The 20,012-nt window shown below is 46.1% G+C and overlaps 1 protein-coding gene across 15 annotated transcripts in view; it reads left to right on the top strand.

The window, feature by feature from the left end:
* The window catches only part of GOLGA2 (golgin A2), a 42,990-nt gene extending 23,199 nt beyond the window's left edge, over nucleotides 1–19,791 (top strand). The window contains exons 1-27 of one of the 15 annotated variants that reach the window (XM_056812488.1): nucleotides 63–226; nucleotides 1,894–2,016; nucleotides 2,656–2,736; nucleotides 6,384–6,500; nucleotides 6,816–6,859; nucleotides 6,982–7,045; nucleotides 8,305–8,364; nucleotides 8,554–8,634; nucleotides 9,543–9,581; nucleotides 9,724–9,786; nucleotides 9,862–9,955; nucleotides 10,133–10,239; nucleotides 10,858–10,916; nucleotides 11,289–11,430; nucleotides 13,246–13,335; nucleotides 13,435–13,542; nucleotides 13,669–13,756; nucleotides 14,639–14,976; nucleotides 15,383–15,496; nucleotides 16,448–16,672; nucleotides 16,750–16,825; nucleotides 17,318–17,406; nucleotides 17,613–17,825; nucleotides 17,924–18,026; nucleotides 18,213–18,319; nucleotides 18,474–18,642; nucleotides 18,758–19,791. In XM_056812488.1, the coding sequence (XP_056668466.1) occupies nucleotides 179–226; nucleotides 1,894–2,016; nucleotides 2,656–2,736; nucleotides 6,384–6,500; nucleotides 6,816–6,859; nucleotides 6,982–7,045; nucleotides 8,305–8,364; nucleotides 8,554–8,634; nucleotides 9,543–9,581; nucleotides 9,724–9,786; nucleotides 9,862–9,955; nucleotides 10,133–10,239; nucleotides 10,858–10,916; nucleotides 11,289–11,430; nucleotides 13,246–13,335; nucleotides 13,435–13,542; nucleotides 13,669–13,756; nucleotides 14,639–14,976; nucleotides 15,383–15,496; nucleotides 16,448–16,672; nucleotides 16,750–16,825; nucleotides 17,318–17,406; nucleotides 17,613–17,825; nucleotides 17,924–18,026; nucleotides 18,213–18,319; nucleotides 18,474–18,642; nucleotides 18,758–18,984 (3,069 nt within the window). In that variant the 5' untranslated portion in view covers nucleotides 63–178 and the 3' untranslated portion in view covers nucleotides 18,985–19,791. Of the gene's footprint in view, nucleotides 1–30; nucleotides 227–1,893; nucleotides 2,017–2,655; nucleotides 2,737–6,383; nucleotides 6,501–6,812; nucleotides 6,860–6,981; nucleotides 7,046–8,304; nucleotides 8,365–8,553; nucleotides 8,635–9,542; nucleotides 9,582–9,723; nucleotides 9,787–9,861; nucleotides 9,956–10,132; nucleotides 10,240–10,857; nucleotides 10,917–11,288; nucleotides 11,431–13,245; nucleotides 13,336–13,434; nucleotides 13,543–13,668; nucleotides 13,757–14,638; nucleotides 14,977–15,382; nucleotides 15,497–16,447; nucleotides 16,673–16,749; nucleotides 16,826–17,317; nucleotides 17,407–17,612; nucleotides 17,826–17,923; nucleotides 18,027–18,212; nucleotides 18,320–18,473; nucleotides 18,643–18,757 lie in introns of those variants that run through there. The other 14 variants (XM_056812489.1, XM_016433664.2, XM_056812494.1 and 11 more) reach the window with 14 other exon arrangements.
* The last annotated feature ends 221 nt before the right edge of the window (nucleotides 19,792–20,012 follow it).

Genomic DNA, 20,012 nt, shown 5'->3' with positions numbered 1-20,012 from the left:
GCGGGGGGAACGCACGCGCAGGCGCACACGCAGGTGAACGCAGGGCCGTCCGACCCCGCCCTTCGCCCTCCCAATGGGAGGAGCGGGCGCGACGCGGTGGCTGCCGGATGGAATGCCGCGGTGGTTGCCGGGATCACGGTGATGTGGCCCCCCCTGCCTTTCCCCTCCCCGGCCCGGGATGGCGGACGAGACCCGACAGAGCAAATTGGCCGCGGCCAAAAAGAAGGTAAACGTTGCCAGAGCAGCCCCTATACCCGTGGGCTCTGCCCCGCCCCTTTCCTCTTCGCCGCCTGGGTCCTGACAGACCCCCTCTCGGATCCAGCCTCTTCTTGGTCCCCTCAGATCCCCACTGGTCCCCTTCCGGATCTCCTCAGATCACCCTCCTAATCTCCCTCGCGTCTCCCCCACCGGTTCCTGAAGGGCCTTCACCAGTCTCCCTCTCCGATCCCTTCAGGGTCCTCATCTCAAACCCTGCAAGTCTCTGTTCTTGATCCCAGCAGACCCCGCGCCCCGAACCTCCCAGGACTTCCTCAAACCCCTGGCGGCCCGCGCCCCTCCCCCGCCGCCCCCTTGGTGACTTTGGGCCCGTGACACCCTCTCTCCGGGCCCGGGCCCGTGACGTCAGGCCCAGCTGTTGGCCTCTCCTGAAAAGCCTCCCCTCCTGTCACACACAGCTGGTGCCGGAGGGAGATTCCCCCCCTCCTTGTCTCGCTGCCCCAGAAACCTCCCTCCCCCATTCCTCCCCAAAATCCCGACACCCTAGAAGGGGCCCCCAAGATGAAGGCTTGGGCAAGCCAGCTGTTAGGCCCGCCCCGCCCGCCCCATGGGAATCCGACGCCTTCCTGGACTTCCTCCCTCAGGGCCCTTCCCAAACCTCTTCCAGCTTGTTCTCCACCCAGGATCAGACTCTCCTTTGCCTCAGACCCAGGCCTAGGGTTCCAAAGTTAGGGACGGTGGGAATTGGAGCTAGGGTTGGGGAAGGTATGTGTGGAAGGACTACATATGTGATAGTATTTGTCGGGGGGTAGAAAATTGTTTCTCTCTTCTTGGAGTAACTCCTGTGGGGAGGATTTGGAATGTGGTTAGGGTAACCATCCCCCTTCCCAAGTTGTCATTATAACCTCTTGGCCTGGGAAAACGGACAAGATATTTAAAATTATTCCCTCTTGGGAACATACTTTCAGAGGCTGCCTAAAAACCTGGAATGACTCTATCACTGTGCAGATTAAGAAACCTAATTTACATTGATGATCAGTAATTTCTAAATTTATCTAGTTCTTGATTCTTAAGATCTCAAAGATTTCAAAACATGTTTGAGAAGTGAATGAGAATATTGTTTCTGCCCAGATTCCAACTCTTTGAAATGTTCCTGGTTTCATCTTTCAAATTTTCTCACCATACACTTATTACCTAAATTATTAGAACCATTATTCCCTTTACTAATTACCCTCAAGGTTAAGATATGCTCATCTATCAGGGGAATGGAGAGGGCTTAAAATGGGAAGAATTCTATTAGGTTGGGAGAGAATTTACTTTTGAGGGGTAACAGGATTTGGAGTTGGGACACTTAAAGTTGAGTTCAGGTTTTCACACTTAATTATCTGGGCAAGCCATTTCTCCTTCTTTTACCAACTAGTTCTGAGAACATGTTTTGTAAACCTTAAAGCACTATGGAAGTATAACTTATTAAAGAAACTGAGCATCTGAGCTGTGAATCATTCCTCAACACCTAGAGAGAGAGCCTTTGGGCAAAGTTGGAATCCAAACCTAACTGTTTGACCTCCTAACTACAACATGCTTTCTTCTTGAGCTCACCTTATTGTATAATTTGCACTCTCCTGTGGAGGTGGTATCCTGGATCATGACCCTTCCCATTTCCAACCCTTCCTGCAGTTGAAGGAGTATCAACAGAAGACCAGCCCCAGTGCCCCAGCAGGAGCCAAGAAGAAAAGGAAAACAAAAGATGGCAATAACCCTGAGACTCCTCCGTCTGGTGGCCGACATTCTCCTGAGGATGTGAGTCTTGACTAGAAACACTCCCTTGGATAGACAGAAGAAAAGATGTGATGTTTGAGCTGGTGACCTGCCTCAGCTGGTAGTTTTTCTCTATCCCCAGAAGAAGTCTTCCAAATGAAAATGGCATGAAGCCACCTACCTACCTTTCCCTCTAAGAGATACTAGCAAAGTCATGGTGGGGATGAAGTAATATAATAGAAAGACCTTGAAATTGGAAATCAAGAGATCTAGCTTCTAGTCCCATTTCTGCTATTCACTATCTGTATGACCTGTGCAAGTCACTTCACTCCTCTAAACTTCAATTTAAAGGAAGTAAAAGGGATATACCTAGGTAATTTCAGACATCTCTTCTAGCCTTATTGTTTTAGGACTTTGATTCTGTGCTTTTCTTTTCAGCTCTAATGGTTTACATTAACATTTGCCTGTGGCAAGGCCAAAAGTGGATGTTAGAAAGGCTATCCCCAACTGTGTTTGTGTGTCTGTGAATTGGGTCCTTTCCCTAGCCATCTTCACCCTAACCCTCACCCCATTTCCCCAAGCCCATCCCTTTCACCCTTCTCAACTCTGCCTTCTCCCTCTAAGCCACCTCTTTTTCTCTCTTCCTCCCTTTTTTTGTTTCTCCCTTTTCGCCTCTTGTAGATTCAGGACATTCTGAAGGTGCTGGTGTCCGACCTTAACCGTTCCAATGGGGTAGCGCTACCCTCATTGGACAAGCGGAAGGTGAGACAGTGCTGAGGTCCCCTCTCACTGGCTTGCTCTCAGAGCTCTGCATGCCCCCCAAGATCTCTTTGGGTTTTGGGATAACCTCTAGCTTCATTTTTTTCTGTTGCTGTCATTAACTCATGGGTGGCCTGATTACACCTTCTCATTCACCTATTTGGTTGGTTGTGTTTTCCCCTAGCTCCTACCCCTTTATTATCTAGGAAGAGGCAAAATAAGTTCTGTAGCTAAAGACAGAGCAAAAGAATCTTCTCCAAAAAGTTACTGTTCTGCTGGTCACTGTAAGAGATAACTTGAGTTTGTCCCTAGGCCATTTGTCCAGCTTAGGTGGGATGAAGAAGTAATTGGATTTTTAAGTAATTAATAGATGTGGTTTGCTTGGGATAAAGAAAGAGAAATGGATTTATATTGTAAATAGAGGGATTCTGGTTAGATCTTAATAGGGGACTGTCTTCTTTAGAAGAATGTGTATCAGTGAAATGGGCTAGTAGGTGGAAATGTTGCTCCAGAGGTCTTGTAAGACTAGACTAGATTTTTTTTTTTTAAGATAAGCTAGACAATTATCTATCTGAGATGGTTTTAGTGCTTCCAAATAAAAGAGTATTTTAAATAACTTTTGAAGGGTATTCAACTTGAGAATTATGTAAAACATGGGGAGTCCCATTTCCCTTTTTTGAGGTTCCTGTCTTTAAAAAGTTCCCTTAAAGAAATGGTTGAGACACATGGGGAAAAGAGTTGTTGGGTGGGCTGGGTAAGATTCTGTGATATGAAAATGTAAGAGTGGGCAGAGGGCTGGAGAGCCTTGGAAATAAGCAATATGCTTCTTGCTGCTTGTAGGAGAGGAGGGAAATTAAAGTAACAAGAAAGTGATCAGAGGAGTGGAGGAAGATTGGGTAAATGGCTGCCCCAGTCTAGGTTGTCAGGGCATTCCTGAGAACAGCCTCCTGGATTGGTTGGATTGCAGCCCAAATTGCAGCAGAACCCAATGGAGCTCTAGCTAAATGCCCCAGTGGGATTGAGAAAACTACCTACTTTGCCCTTTATGAACACTACCAGCTATACTTGGGATACTGGTTGGCAGGATTCCTCAGGGATTGGAAATGAAGTTAGATCAGGCTATTGGTAGAGGGTTTGCCAACTCTGGTTTCAGCCTATTCCCAGGAGGTAAAGTTGGAAGGTGGATAGGTGGTAGTTCCCACCTCCTGGACATTGGATTTCTTCTACCAAACCAGTTGGCAGGTGATCCACAGCAGGAAGTGATAATGGCATTTTTTTCTGTGGCAACATGCCCAAGAGATGCTTTGCCAGACTTGAGAAGTGGGGTTGAACTGGGACCAGATCTTATTTCTGATGGTCATGGGTAAAGAGATGGGGAAGAGAGAAGCACATGGTATTTCGGTTTTTCAAAACTTCTCACACTTAATTGGCCAGGCAGGGAGAGGTAATATGATTTATCTACTTGGGGAAGAGACAGTATGATATTAGAAGAAAGACTACTGATTAGAAGAAAGGAATGAGGAAACTTGCGTTTGAACTCAACTCTTGTCACTAAGGAACTATGTGACCTTGAGCAAGGCACTTTACTCTCTGGGCCTAAATTTACTAGCATGGATCATGAAGGAAGTTGACTAGTTGATTACCAAAGTTTATTCTGTGATTGGAGACTTGATCTCCTTTCCTAGCCAACTCTCTTCCCCATATCTTTGGAGATTCATCCATTCAAAAGGAATTAAATAACTCTCATCCACAAGATATAGGGCTAGGTACTGAGTGAGTTAAAAATAAAATAAGACATGACACACACACACCCCCTTGGGGAACTTGTAAGACTTGGAAGGGAGATCAGAGATATATACAAGTAACTATAACATAAAATAGAATATGAGATATGTTCAAGACAGGAACAGCCCAAGTACTTTGAGATTTTGAGAGGCTTTGTGAAATCACTTTGAAAATACCAGATGACCCAAATCGTATTTCCCTTGCACTCACTCTCTCTCAGCAGTTTCCCCTCTCATTTTCACAGGCCCTCCGATTCTAAGAGCATTGTCAGGTTGGTCCTAGATAAAAATGTAAAATTTCTTTAGTGGGAGAAGAGAAAAAAATGGAAATATACGTGACATATTTTCAACCATCCTTTATAGATATTCAGTAACTTAGTATGGCAGTAGAAAAAAAAGCACTGGATTTGGAGTCAGAGGATCTGGGTTTGAATTCCAGAATTGCCAATTACGACCTTCCCCTGTACTTTGGCACAGGTGACTTAGCCTTTCTGGGACTCATTTTGCTCATCTATACAATTAGCATCCATCTGTGCTAATCTTGATGACCAAAAAAAAAAATTAAAAATGGCTAGGCAAAACTGGGTGCAAGGGACAGTGATCAGACATAACACGGTGAATAAGCAGATAGAAGATACAATTTACCCATTTCTGAGTCTTCCTTCTCCTTGCTCTTATGTATCAGGAAAGTGAAATGGGTTTAGAAACTCAAAGTAGTGCTTTCATTTTTCACACAGAGATGTGCTTTTCCTTTCTTCTCCATACTGACTCTTCCCCAGAGAGATGCATTTCCCTTATCTCCTACTCCATTCTCATTTCTATTCAAGTTTGGACTTGCTTGGTTAGGATAACATCTCATTCTCTTTTCCCATCCAGCTTCGAAGAAAGGGTGGGGGTGGGATTGGGGCTGGGGCTTGGACCCCAGCCAGATCCTAACATAAACTCTAGATAGTTGCTTGGGCTTTGATCTAGAGTTGAATCTCTTTCAAAGGTTGAGGCTTGAAGTAAGGTTAGGCAGGGAGCCTAGGAGGAGGAGAGCAAGGGGATTGGATTGTACATTATTCCATAGGACACCAGGCCTCCCTCTATTATAAAACTTTGAATCTGCTGCCACCAAGGGGAAAGATCTGAGATCTCCAAGATGCTATGAATCTGGAGGGTGGGCTTGGGCAGCCATTATTCTCTGGCTCCTATAGTTGCTTTTTGACTGAAAGTATCTTTTCTGTGGAGATGACAGGTTTAGGTGATAGTAGTAAGATAATTGTTATGTGTTCTCAGTACTTCTAGTTAGATAATTTCTCTACCAGAAGAAAAAAATAACTTGGAAGTGAGATATAGAAAAATAAGTCTCCCAAGCATGGCTGCATGTGTTCATCTTTCCTACCATTCACCACTAGGCAAGCAGCAGAGAAAAGGTTCCCAAAGCAGCTAGGGTCACTCCTAAAAGCTAACTAGATTTCTTAGAAAGTAATCTTTTTCCTTTGGCAACATTCCACCCTCCCTTTCTGGCACAGTGACCGCTACATAAATTAGAGCCTTTCATTGCCATCTTTTCAGGATTCTAGAGAGAATAAAATCTATATGTAAAAGTGATTTTACCACCCTTACTTTGAACTTTGGCACTTCTCATGTTGCCCTTGTGGAGGGGCCTGGAGACAGATTGGACAGGGACTAGTCCCAGATTCTGAACTGGAGTGTACAACCAGTTCTTTGATTATTACAAGGGGTATTCCTTGACTGAAAAGCATCTGTTCATTTTCTCCTCTCACCACCTCCCTTACCACATATTCCACTTCTACTCTGAGATCTGCCAGTGCCCTCCTTCCCTGCATGTCACTGTAACCCCCTTGCTCTGTTCTGTAACAGGCATCCAGAGACAGTGCTGCTCCTGCCCTGCTGCCTGCAGATGTCACCGTGCCCTTTGGCAGTGCCCATCCCCCCCGTACCAGTCCCCCCTGCCCCACTAGCATGGCCTCGCCTCAGGTTTGTGCTCCTTACCATCCCACCTGTTTGTCATCTCAACTCTGTCCCTGGGCTTGGTGATGGCATTGTACCTATCGGACACATTTACTCCTTCAATTCTCCCCTCTTCCCTTTCCATGGGTAGCTTGGTTCACAAAGTCAAGGGGTCTACCCCTCTGGCTTAAGATGGGAGCCCAAGTCTGTGACTTACTATCCCATTTGGCTGCCCTTGGGATAGGAGGGAGGGGATGCTGAAATTAGCAGGACCCATTCTGTCCCTGAGTGGTAATTAGACCAGTTTTATGTGACCCACCTTTTTTATTTCCCTCCCAGCAGAACTGTGACATTGAAAACGGTCCAAGTCCTATGGATGAAAATAAGTAAGTGTTTATTGAGGGCAGCTGTCTCCCAGAGACAAGTCTAGGGGTCCGAGTCATCTTACTCTCTGCTCTTTCTTTTTTCACATAGTATATTGAACCTTCTTTGTGCTTCTGTCTTCCAGGTCTCTGTCTTCTACTGAGAGTCTTCGGCAGATCTCAGAACAACTCAATGGTCTCGTTTCCCAGGTAGCATGGGGTTTGAGGTAGGGTGGCATATGGGACAGGAGGTAGGGAAGGATAGTGTGGTCTGGGAAGTTTGGGGCAGAACTAGAGAGAATATATTAGTACTTCGGATGTAGAGTACTGTATTGTATAAGGAGTGAGGGAAATTGAGTTCTGTTTATGATTGTGTTTCTCAGACAACTGGGGGGGGGGGGGCGTAGTGCAAAGAGCACTGGACTTGGAGTCAGGAAGACATGAATTCAAATTTGGCCTCAGAAACTTAACTAGCTGTTTGACTATAGTCAAGCCTCTCTTAGTTTCAGTTTCTTCATCTATAAAATGGAGATAATAATAGTTCCTACCTTCTAGAGTTGCTGTTAGGATCGAATGAGCTATGTAAACATATGTAGAATGCTTTGCAAATCTTAAAACACTGTTTAAATGCTAGCTGCTCTTTATTAGTTCTGTGACCTTGGTCAATTGATATCACCTTCTTAGTCCTCAGTTTCTTCCTTTGTATAAATAGAAAGTTAGACTAGCTCAGGAGTTCTTAAACTTTTTTCTGTCATGTACCCTTTCTTCCTTTGGCAGTCTAGTAAAGCCTGTGGACCTGTTCTCAGAATGTTTTTAAGGGAATAAAATAAAATTCATAGTATTATAAAGGAAATCCATTTATATTGAAATAGAGCTATCAACATACTTTAAAAAAAATCTTTAGCTTCTCTCTTAGAATTGGTACTAAGTATCAGTTCCAAAATAGAAGAGTGGTAAGGGCTAGGCAGTGGGGGTCAAGTGACTTACCCAGGATCACAGAGCTAGGTAGGAAGTGTCTGAGCCAGATTTGAACCTTAGGACCTTCCATCTTTAGGCCTGGCTTTCAGTTCACTGAGCCATCTAGCTATAACCACATTGCCTATTTCTTACCACTCTTCTGCTTTGGAAAGGTAAGGTAAGGATTTTTTTATAAATTACAAAAAAATAAGTTTATGGACCCCAAGCTAAAAACCTCTGGACTAGAGGATCTCCAAGTTCTCTTTTAGCTTTAACATTGAAATTAAGAATGTATTAGTATGAGGAGAGTAGATTAGGAGGATTAGATGGAGAGGGAAGTTATGGGCTATAAGAAAATAGGCTGATGGATTGAACAGAGAAGGATCAGGCTAATGAGAGAGAGAATATGCGTGTATGTATGTATGTATGTATATATAGAGGAGAAAAGGAAGTTGAAGGATGTGAGGGAAATTGAGATTGAGAAAAATCCCAATTGAATTTCTTTCTTCTAGTCCACATCCTATATCAATGGGGAGGGCCCAGTGTCTTCTACCAACATGAAAGACCTGGAGGTAAGTAGGCTAGGGCATTTGGTGGGCTAGGCTAAAGACTGGACTCCCATCTTTAAACTTGGTGGGGAATAATATGTCTTGTACTACCCAGTAAAGCTATCCTAGCTGTTCCTCCATCCTAATAATTATTTTCTCCACTTCTACCCCAATTCTCTCTTTGTTTCTTCTTCCTTTCTGCATGCGCCTCAGAGTCGGTATCAAGAGCTAGCAGTAGCCCTGGATTCCAGCAATCTAACAAACAAACAGCTCGGTAGCAAGATAGAGGAATTGGTAAGATCCCAGCATGGTCCTTTGTTCACAATCTCTCTTACCCTGGTCTTAAGTCTCCAGGATTTCCTGGAGGCCTTAGAGCAAGATCCCATCCATTATTGGAACTAGGAAAGAGCTTTGGATTTGGGGGTGGCCTCAGCTAAGGTACCAAAAAGAATAGGGATTAGTTCTCAATTATAAGGTTTCCAAGGCATTGAGCATGTAGCATGGCTGTTTCTTTTTACTGCTCTCTTCCATTTCCCCTAAATTGCTCCATAGTCCCTCCTCTACCTATCCTTTCTCCCACTTTCTCTGGGAAGTATTAGGGTGTAGTGGAAAGGCTGCCAGATTGAAAGTTGGCTTCTGCTATGGCCTCTACATGACAGCATTGTGATCTTACATAGACACTTCACCCTTCTGAGTTTCAGTTTTCTTCTCTGTAAAATGAGGAATATACAGTCATCTTTTGTTCTTTTTTATGTGTTGAAACATTTATTGATGATTAAGTTCCTAATAAAAAATAAAATGTAAGATCAGACTAAACTGTCCAAATCCCCTTTCAATGCTAAAATTTTCTGTTGCTGTAATTCTTTTTCAGTGCCCATTCCAGGAGGCAGGCAAAATCTTCTATATCTTCTTTAGAGGCTCCTAAGATTGACCTCTAGAATGGACAGTCAGTTATCTACATGTTGGCCTCCTAGGTGTAATAGTTTATCCAGTTACCATGACTCCCTTGGGAAACCCCAAGGGACTTTTAAGAAAAATGAAGAGTCCAGTCTAGGTCTTTTCTAGGCCCTGGGAACTTTTTCTTCCCATCAATTCTTTTTTTTCCCAGTATCTTTCTCTCTCCTCTGTCCAGTGGCTTGGGGAGTATGGACACACTAGACACTTCTGAGCAGAACAACACCTTGTTTTTGCTCTCCCCACAGAAACAGCAGAACCAGGAGGCCCTGGATCAGTTGGAGAAGGTAAAATGACTGTGCATGGTGTATAGGTGTCTTAGACTAGAGCCTATTGAAGCTTGGCAGACCTGCCATCTGCCCCCTATGAGGAGGGCTTCCTTTGACAATGCATCTCTACTACAGGTAACTGATCTCTTTTCTTCCACAGGAGAAGAAGGAATTTGAACAGAAATTTGCCAAGGAGCAGGGAGCCCTAAGGGAACAGCTGCAGGTAAGTGGATGTGATACAACAAAATGCCTGCTACCTCATAGAAATTCTCTTCTTACCTTTCTTTTCTTCCTAAAGGTTCACATCCAGACCATTGGGATTCTTGTGTCAGAGAAGACAGAGCTACAGACAGCTCTGACCCACACACAGCAGGCTGCCCGCCAGAAATCAGGTAGAAGAAGGTCATTGTCCCCACTAAATGCTGTCCTAAAGGGGCCCTCTTTGGTTAGGCAATTCCTCATTCTGACATCCTTTTCCATTCTCTAGTTGGGTCCCATGTATTTTTCTTACTTCACCCCTTTGGTGGAGTTTGGAGGATATCATTTTATTTCTACCCCCATCATTTCAGGAGAGTCAGAAGATTTGGCCAGCCGCCTACAGTCCTCCCGACAGCGTGTTGGAGAGTTGGAACGGACACTTTCCTCTGTATCCACACAGCAAAAGCAGGCTGACAGGGTGAGCTCACTTCTCATTAACTCCCATTTCTGCTCTTCAGTGGTATTGCCAGTCTCTTGTTCATGCTGGGTAACTTATTAGAACAAGGTCCTTGGATAAGTTAAGTAGATTTTTATTTTATTTTCCCTGATTACATGTAATAATCATTTTCCACATAAGTTTTCCTAAGTTATATGATTGAAGTTATCTCCCTCCCTCTCTTCCCTTTCCTCTCCTAGTGCTGGCAAGTGATTCTGTCTGGGTTATACAAAACATCTATTTATTTGTTTTTAAGCCCTTAACTTCTCTCCTAGAACTTCTACTAAGTGTCAGTTACAAGGCAGAAGAATGATAAGGGCTAGTCATTTGGGGTTAAATGACTTGCCCAAGGTCACACAGCTAGGACATATCTGAGGCCATGTTTGAACCCAGGACCTCCTGTCACCAGGCCTGGCTCTCAATCCACTGAGCCACCCCTGTTTGGCTGTTATAAGGTTCAAATGAGATCACAAATATGAAAGTGTTTTAGAAGATAGGAAGTATTAAACAATATGAAGTTTTATTATCAGTAGGATTAAAAAGCAGTTGCCTGAATTTCTGCCCTCTCCTGCTGTCTGACCTCTTTCACTCTTCTTGCAGCATAACAAGGAGTTAACAAAAGAGCGGGATGCTCTCAAACTGGAACTATACAAGCACAGGTTGGTGGGGGAGCAGACAGAAAAGACTTGGGAATCTCAATCCAACTTGATAGGCTAGGGATTGGGAGGCAATTTGGACTAGGTTTAGTTCTCATGGGGAGGGCAAACTAAAACCTTATTAGAGGCAAAACCATGTGTTTCAAAGAGCTCTGGGTTTAGGAGCTAGCCCGGCCTCAATAAGTGACTTGGGTCCTTGCTCCTCCTTTGTGGGTCTGTTTCCTCATCTGTGAAAGGAATAAATAGTATATGAATAGTCTCTGAGCTTTGAGTTTTTGGAGAGATTGTGAAAGATGTCAATGGATGTGCCCAATGTTCCCCTGACACCCCTGTCTCTTGCCCTGTGTTTTTACCCCACACTGGTGCCTGTCCCAGCAAGAGCAGTGAGGAACTGAAGCAGCAACACTCCGAGTTGGAAGAGAAGCTCCGGGTGCTGGTGGCAGAGAAGGCGGCCACACAAATGGAAGTGGAGGAGCTGCACAAGAAACTGGAGATGACCGAGCTGATGTTACAGCAGGTAACTAGGGAGAGTGTTCCAGGGAATCTAAGCCCCCTCAACTGCTTGCCCAGCCCCAGAATTCAGAGGTGGGTCTGGGATTTCTGCTGAGCTGAAGAATCTAGAGGAGAAAGGCAGCTAGGTGTTAAGTGGAGAGGACTCCAGGCCTGGGGTTGGGAGGACCTGGGTTGAAATTTGGCCTTGGACACTTCCTAGCTGTGTGACCCTAGATAAATCCGTTAACCCCATTTGCCTAGCCCATCATTGGTAAACCTTTTAGAGATCCCATGCCCAAACTGTACCTTCAAGCTGCCTGTAAGCAACCCAACCCCCCATTACCCCAGATAGCAGAGGGAGGAAGTGCTTGTATTAGAATATTGCCCCCAAGAGGTGGAGATGGGGAACAGAGCAGCCCTCTCTGGCACACTGGGGCACACATGCCACATCTTTGCCAACATGGGCCTAGCCCTTGCTAGATAAATAGAGTTGTTGCTAAGAAAAAGAGTAAGGGTTTAAAAAAATCAAAAAAATTCACATGTTCTTGAGGCAGCCCATTCCATTTTCATTATTGTTAAGTGTTGGCTTAAAAAATTTTTTTTATACCTTCTCTGTCTTAGAATCAATACTGTGATTGGTTCTAAGGCAGTAAAGACTAGGCCATGGGGGTTAAGGGACTTGCCCAGGATCACACAACTAGGAGATGTCTGAGGCCAAATTTTAACCCAGGACCTCCTGTCTCTTGCATGACTTTCAATACTAAGCTGTTCCCTATTAAGAGTGTTTTATTTATATTGAGCCATACTCTGCTGCACAGTATCTTTCATTCACTGCACTGCTCTTAGTCCTGTCCTCTCATATCAGATAAATCAAAACAAAGATAGCTGACACATCCCCTCAGTTTCTTTTTTGTGGCAAGTCTTTAAACAAAGCCTCTTGGGGCATGTTTTACAGTCCTCTCATCCTATGGTCCTCCTCTTGATATGCTGTACTTCAAAATTTCTTAATCTGGAATTGATAACTATGTTTCTATATAATTGATTTCATAACAACCATATGTTTCCTTTTATGCATTTTATATTGTCCTAAATTGCTATCCATAATCAAAAAGTAACTATTGGAATCTGGTTGCAGATCAAAGCATGCCATCATCACTTTATTTCCTTCATGAGGCTTTTCTTGTATGCATGATAGGACAACATGGGAAATATAGAAATATGTATTGTCTAAAAGCACTGGTGATAGAATCTATATCAGCCTCATGGAGGAAGGGGGAGAGAGATCTGAACTGCAAAATGTCAGAAAACAATTGTCAAAAATTGTTTCTATGTTAACTGGAAAAAAAAGTTTTTAATGCAATTAAAAACAGATAAAATATTTTTCTGAGAAGGGGTCTAAGAGACTTCAACAGATTGCCTAGGCAATAAAGAAAGTGAAAAGCCACTGGTCTAGTCAATCAATGTCCATCCTAGAATATGGTGGGCAGAACTGTACATAATATGCCATATGTTGGCCAAGTATAATGGGTCGTGCACACCCTCTTTCTGGACACTGCTTCTGTCACTGCAACCCAAGATCATATGAGCATTTTTGTGGTTGCCCTCTTACAAAGCTGACTAATCAGGCTTGCAGTCCATGAAAACTCCTCTCTCACATGGGCTGCTATCTAGATGTGGTTTCTAATCTGCCACTGACTGGCCAGTTATGTGGCTTGGGCAGGTCACTTTGCCTCTTATTTCATCAGCTCTAGCTTAGAGTTTATAAAATGGGGGGGGTTACCCACTGACCCTTCCTCAGGGTGGCCCTGGCTTTGACCATTTCTGATTCCTCTCCATCCAGTTTTCCAGTCAATCAGGTGCCCCTGATAGTAACCAGCAGTTGCAGCAGGCCCTAGAAGAACGAATGCAACTGGAGACCCATGTGGGCCAGGTAAGCAGGGCTGTGATGAAGAAGGAGATTCATTCACAGGTGATTTGTGTATTGCCCATGGCCACCGTCCTCCAACTTAATTTCCTTCTCTTTTCCTAGCTGTTGGAGTCACTGCAGCAACTTCAGGCTGAGAGGGACCAGTATGCAGAGAAACTGAAGGAGGAGGGCACTATCTGGCAACAGCGGGTGCAGCAACTTTCAGAACAGGTTGGGACTTAACCTTAAATTCAGGGGAATGAGATGGCCTGGGAGTGGAGGGAAGGTGAGGGCTGGGGAAAATAAAATTTCATGTCTTCCTCCCTTCATCATCTCTCCTTACTGTGCTGTGGGCAGGTGCGGATTCTGGGGGAGGAGAAGGAACACAGTGTGAACCAGGTGCAGGAGCTAGAGGCCAGCTTGGCTGAACTGAAGAGCCAATCTGGTAGGCTGGGACTAGGAGAGCCAAGGGAGGGTGTCAGGGTGGGGGACATGTGATACAATGGCTGAGTGAGACATTCTGTTAAGAGGAAATACTGAAAGTAGTGGCAGTCACTATGCTGTGCTCTGCTTGGGCTCCCCCACCCTGTTTTGTGTCCAGTAGGTAGAGATTCCTTTAGGGTTCTGGAAAGGACAGTGGGCAAGAAGGAGCCCTTTCATCTCAGGAAGTAGAACTTTGGGACCTGGTTGGAATCAGCCTCCAACTGTCCCTCATATTCCTGATGGGGATCCCATAGACTTTTTAATTCAGAATCATAGACCTTCCATTTGTCCTCTTTGGGGACAGGAAAACTGTCTCTGTTACCATTTCCTTATCACCAACTGTTTGTGATTTGAACTTTAAGAAAATCTCTTCAATAACTTTGCCAGGTGGAAAGATTAAAACTTGGCAGAATCTCTGGCTTCAGCTGGTTAGGGATCTTAGCCAAGATTCAGAAGACTCAGATTGTACCTCTAGTTCTACTTTTTCCACCAGTGGACTGTATAATGTTGAGCAAGCCCTTTCTCTCTAGGCCTCAGTTTCTTTATTTATAAAATGGGAGTGATTACCCTGTGTTCACATAGTTGTGAAATTTTAAAAATGAAATAAATATAAAATTTATTTGAAAAAAGTTTTAAAGTACTTTAAGAGGATTCTCTTATATACTTTTAAGGGCTATTGTCTATCACAGATTTTTCTCTAAGCCCTTTTCCCACCTTTCTGAGGTGGCCCAGAGGGGCTGGGACAGTTGGATGATGGGCTTTCTGATTCCAGCCAAACCCCAAGCAGCAAGTAGTGAGGCCTGAATACCAGGGGCCTGATGGAGGGTCCTATGTGCTTCTCTAGCAGTGCCCCCGGCCCCAGAGCTCCCAGCTGGTCCTTCAGAAGCAGAGCAAAGATTGCAAGAAGAGGCAGAGCAGCTTCGGAAGGAGCTCGAGGGCATGGCAGGGCAGCTCCGAGCCCAGGTACAGGATAATGAGGGCCTCAGCCGGCTAAACCGAGAGCAGGAAGAGCGACTCCTGGAGCTAGAACAGGCAGCTGAGCGCTGGGGGGAGCAAGCAGCTGAGCGGGAACAGATCCTGGAGAGCATGCAGAGCGACCGCACCACCATCAGCCGGGCCCTCACCCAGAACCGGGAGCTGAAAGAGCAGCTGGCAGAACTACAGAACGGCTTTGTCAAGTTGGTATGTGGGCCCTTCCTCTTTCTTCTCCTGCCCTTTCCTCCTTCCATGATAAGATCCTAGGATTAAAGAACACTAGTTCTGGGAGGGGTCCTAATTGGCTGTCTAGTTCAAAGCTGGCCATTTTATAGAGGAAGCTGAGCCCAGAAGGGAAAAGTGGCAGTGCCAAGACTAAAGCTCAGGTTTCTGAACTCCTAAGTATTCTCCTGGCCACACACAAACTCCTCTTACCTTTCATCTGGGAACTTTGCTTTGATGAATCTTCTTTGTCATCAAACCACCTGTTGCTAAATCTCACTACAGAATGTGCCACCAACCTCAGTGACCCCAGGATACATTGTATGTGCTCCCTATTCTGTGGTCTCACTTGGTTACTAATGACTGCTTCCTATCCCTTTTGTGTCTCCAGACCAATGAAAACATGGAGGTAACAAGCGCTCTGCAGTCAGAGCAGCACGTCAAGAAGGAACTTGCCAAGAAGCTGGGGCAACTACAGGAAAAGTTGGGGGAGCTGAAGGAGACGGTAATGCTTTGTACCATTTGAGAAGCATCCTTTGGGAAGGGAAGGGAAGGGGAAATGAGTTTTTTACACATGGAACATTATATGGGGTCAAAAGCTAACTGGGCAGAGAGAAACAAACACATAGGCACATCAGCACTATTATATAGAAAAAGATGTGGTTAGAGTTAATTTGAGTGAATCTTGTTCCAGCTTGGGGCAAGGACAGGATGATATGGGGGGGAGGGGGAATGAGGCCTATATTTGGGGTGAAAGAGATGAAGAATATGGTTAGGTGAAGAGGCAAAGCTTTGAAAGGTAGATGAGAAGAGCTAGAGCAGTAATGGTGAACCTATGACATGGGTGCCAAAGATGGCACTTGGAGTGCTATCTGTGGACACATGGCCAACCTACCCCCCCCACCCCAACACCCATCTATTCACACCAGAGTTTGTTACTAAAAAAGCAGAGCTGTTCCCCTCCCCCTCTCCACTGTGCCTGATGACATTTTTTTTTTTACATTCCCCACCCTCTGCCCAATGAGAATGCTTTCTCCCTCCCCTGTGTGTGGTAAAGATAAGGCAGGGTACACTCAGTACTCAGTCTGGGGTGGGTGGGCACAGCACTCTGTCTGGGGGTTGGGGACAGGGCACAGCACTCCATCACTAAAAGGTTCACCATCACTGAACTAGAGGGTACAGGTTTTGTTAAGGTATTTGAGTTCTTGGGAGGGGGTGGCTTATAAACCATGGGAGCAGTAAGCAGTGAAAGACAATTTTTAGAAAGCAGACTCAGCTGTTGTGGCTCCCTCCCTGGCTCTAAAAGTGAGAAAGAGCTGGGCATTTGTCTGACTACCTTCCCCCTCCCCCCGGGAGGGCTCCACCCAAGACAAGGCTAGAAACTGGAGGTCATTTTGGACAGGGCTGTAGACAGGGCTTCCCACCCCCATTGCTCATTGGATCCTGGGCCTCATAGATGGAGTTGAAGACCCAGGAAGCCCAAGGGCTACAGGAGCAGCGGGATCAGTACCTGGGCCACCTGCAGCAATACGTGGCAGCCTACCAGCAGCTGGCCATTGAGAAGGATGAACTTCACAAGCAGTTCCTACTGCAGACCCAGCTCATGGACCGGCTACAGCATGAGGAAGTACAGGGGAAGGTAGCGGCAGACTTGGCCCGACAAGAACTGCTTCAGACTCAGGTGAGAAGGCCTTTGGCTCCTCCCTCAAAGGACAATAAGTGAGCCACCCAAAAGCTAATGTCATCCCTTCTCCACAGGAGCGCCTGGAGGCTGCTACCCAAGAAAACCAGCAGCTGCAGGCCCAGCTCAGCCTTATACCAGAACCTAGGGAAGGTGAGAGGAAACTACAATCCTGCTAGGAGAGTATAAAAGGGATCAGATGAAGGACATTTCCTAGAACCAGTTATTTTTTTTTAAACCCTTCTGTCTTAGAATCAATACTAAGTATTACTTCTAAGGCAGAAGAGCAGGTAAGCGCAAGTCAATTGAAGTTAAATGACTTGCCCAGGGTCACATAGCTAGGAAGTATCTGAGGCCAAATTGAAACCCAGGAATCTCCTATCTCCAGGCCTGTCTATCCACAGAACAACCTAGCTATCCCATCTAGAAATGTAGATAGACCAGTAGTGCTAAAAAAAAAGCCTTGGAGATCATCTTGTCTGGTCCCCTCATTCAGATAAGTAGCTTAAGGAACCCAAAGAGATGATGCAGTTTGCCCCAGGGAACACATTCACTCAGTGTCAAGTCTAGAATTAGAATTCTGTTTGGTGTTAATTGCTAGTGATCTTCCTACTGTATCATACTGCCTCTCTCTAACTCCAATAGGAGATGAATTGTCGGCTGAAGAAGAAATGGAGGGAGCTCCTCGACCAGCATTAAGCATCCCTGAGGACTTTGAAAGTCGGGAGGCCATGGTGAGCATGATTTTCTCCCTTTCCACCAGCTACACATGTTCTATCCCCTACTTCTAGTTAAGGTTCCCAGGCCCATGGATGGTGGCTTACCTTATAGGTACCTGCTCCATTTCTAACACTACCTCCCCCCTAAAACCTCTCTTGTTTAAAGTTGCCTGAACTGGTTCTTTTCACCATCTCCCCCACTCCTGCCTCTCTGGCCCCAGGTGGCATTCCTGAATTCAGCTTTGTCCCATATGGAAGAAGAGCGGGGCCGACTATGGCAGCAGCTAAAGGAACAGCAACTACAATGCCGGCGTCTGATGCAAGAGGTGGCCCGGCCCCAGCAACAGCCTGGCCCTTCCCTCACAGTGCTGAGTGGGGATAATGTGCCCAGGGAAGTACACCAGGCACTGCAGGCTGCCATGGAGAAACTTCAGGTGAGGTCCTAAGGGGGATAGGGGCATAGGGTCAAGTTAGGGAGGGGATACAAGCATAGTGGTTCTGCAGTGAGGAGCTGACCCCTTTGGGGCCCTAGGCCCGATTCACAGAACTGATGCAGGAGAAAGTGGATCTTCAGGAACGAATGGAAGAGCTGGAACATCGGTGTATCCAGCTCTCTGGAGAAACAGACACCATTGGTGAGGAGAGGCATGGGGAGCAGAAGTGGGAAAGAGTAGGGGGAAGGCGGGAGAGAGGAAAGTATGACTGATGGGGGAGGCCAGGTATGCAGGAGTAACATAAGTGGGCTAAATGTTCTGTTGTGAGGGAGCCCAGGGCATTGAAGAGTCTCACCTGAATCAGATATCCTCCTATCTCCATCCTAGGTGAATACATTGCACTATACCAGAGCCAGAGAGCCGTGCTAAAGGAAAGGCATCGGGAGAAAGAGGAATATATCAGTCGGTTGGCCCAGGACAAAGAAGAGATGAAGGTTGGTTAGCATCTCTGCTTCCTTGAGAAGGAGAAGAGCTAGGTCTCACTTCAGGATCCTAGCCAATCCTTTTTTTCCACCCTCATAACTAGATTAGGGAACAGTCATACCCGGAAGAGCCCAGGAGCTCAAGTCTCTCCTCTCCCTTTGCCAGATGAAGCTTCTAGAACTGCAGGAATTGGTGTTGCGGCTAGTGGGTGAGCGAAATGAGTGGTTCAACAAGTTCTTAGCTGTCACCCAGGCATCTTCAGGGCCTGCTGGGGAGAGCAGCCCCAACCCTGGCCCTGAAGGCCACCTGGATCTCAGTCCTCCAGACAAAGAGGGTAAGTAGAACATGGGAAAGTAAATATAGAAGCAGCCTCTTGGGGGTTAAGAATAGGATAGCAATGGGGGTGAGTTACAGCCTGCCAGAGTGTCTTACTACCCTGTCTCTCCCAGGCCTCCGGGAAGTGAGCCTGACTGATGAGACGGAGCTTGTGTCCACTGTGAGTGAGCCCCCCTTGAACCAGCCTCGCCCAGATGATCCCACAACCCAACAGATCATGCAGTTGTTGCGGGAGATCCAGAACCCCAGGGATCGGGCAGGGGGCTTGGGAGAAAACCCTTGTATCCCCTTCTTCTACCGAGCCGATGAGAATGATGAGGTCAAGATCATGGTGATCTAATGGTGGGGTGATAGGAGGAAGTGGACTTGGGCTCTAAGCTAAGGGCAGCAGGACCTTTTGTCCCACCCTACCTCCAACTCTAGAATAGTTAGGTGGGCTCAAGGGAATGGTGGTCCCCTTTTCCACCCCTGGCATCTGGCGTGGGGGGGGTGCACAGGTTAGTGTGGGGCCCCTTGATGCCCACCCCACAGGGCTGTTTATCCCTTCCTAGGCCTGAGTCTTAATTTCGTTCCAGCCAAAAACGGGAGAGCAAGTGGCTGAATAAAGGCAGTTTGTTTGGAAGGCCTAGGGCTTGGCTTACCTCTCTGGGGGACAGGGAGTGGCTGGGGGTGCTTGGTGGGTGTGGGGCAAGAAGGTACTGCCTCATATAAGTTGGCATCTCATCATGGTCCTTGGGGCTGGAAGGTGGCAGTAGGCAGCACTTTTGGTGGGCATCAGGGTGGGCAAGGCTTGCAATAATGGGATATATGGGATAGGGTAGCAGAAGGGGCAGGGACTCCATTGGACAAGGGAGCGAGCTTTGTAGCCCTTGAGTGTACATACTGTATCTGTGTAACATTTTGTATATTCTAGGGGTGGCCCAACTGAGGGCAGATACCCCTGAGCAGGCTACCACCCTGTATGATAAGAGTTGAAGCAGGACAGGTTTAATATGGAGCAATGTTCTAATAATTATTTGGGGAATGGGGAAACTATTTATTGGTGGCACAATGCAGGGGAAGGAAGAGGGGACGGGGTTCTAATTCCTGGGTGATTCGACTCCTGTTTCTTTTGCTTTTCTCTTTCGGAATAAATGAATTCAGCCAATGTTGTCAGTCCCATGTCTTCTTGCCCTATGGTTCCTAGGATTATTTGTCATTAGGCCTTCTAGCTGACCCTACCCTCCCTTCTTCCTGACCATGTCTGCAACTGGGTTGTTCTCACTAGGGGCTTAGCTGTTCCAATCTTAATTCCATCAACTGCAAGTAATGTAGGGCACCCTGCTGTTCTCCTCTTTACCCTGTTACCATCTAGGCTTTCCCCACTGT

The sequence above is a fragment of the Monodelphis domestica genome, chromosome 1 (assembly GCF_027887165.1).
Source record: "Monodelphis domestica isolate mMonDom1 chromosome 1, mMonDom1.pri, whole genome shotgun sequence".
NCBI classification, from domain to species: domain Eukaryota; kingdom Metazoa; phylum Chordata; class Mammalia; order Didelphimorphia; family Didelphidae; genus Monodelphis; species Monodelphis domestica.
Note: the sequence above shows the minus strand (reverse complement) of the source record. Positions and strands in the feature narration are given on the sequence as shown.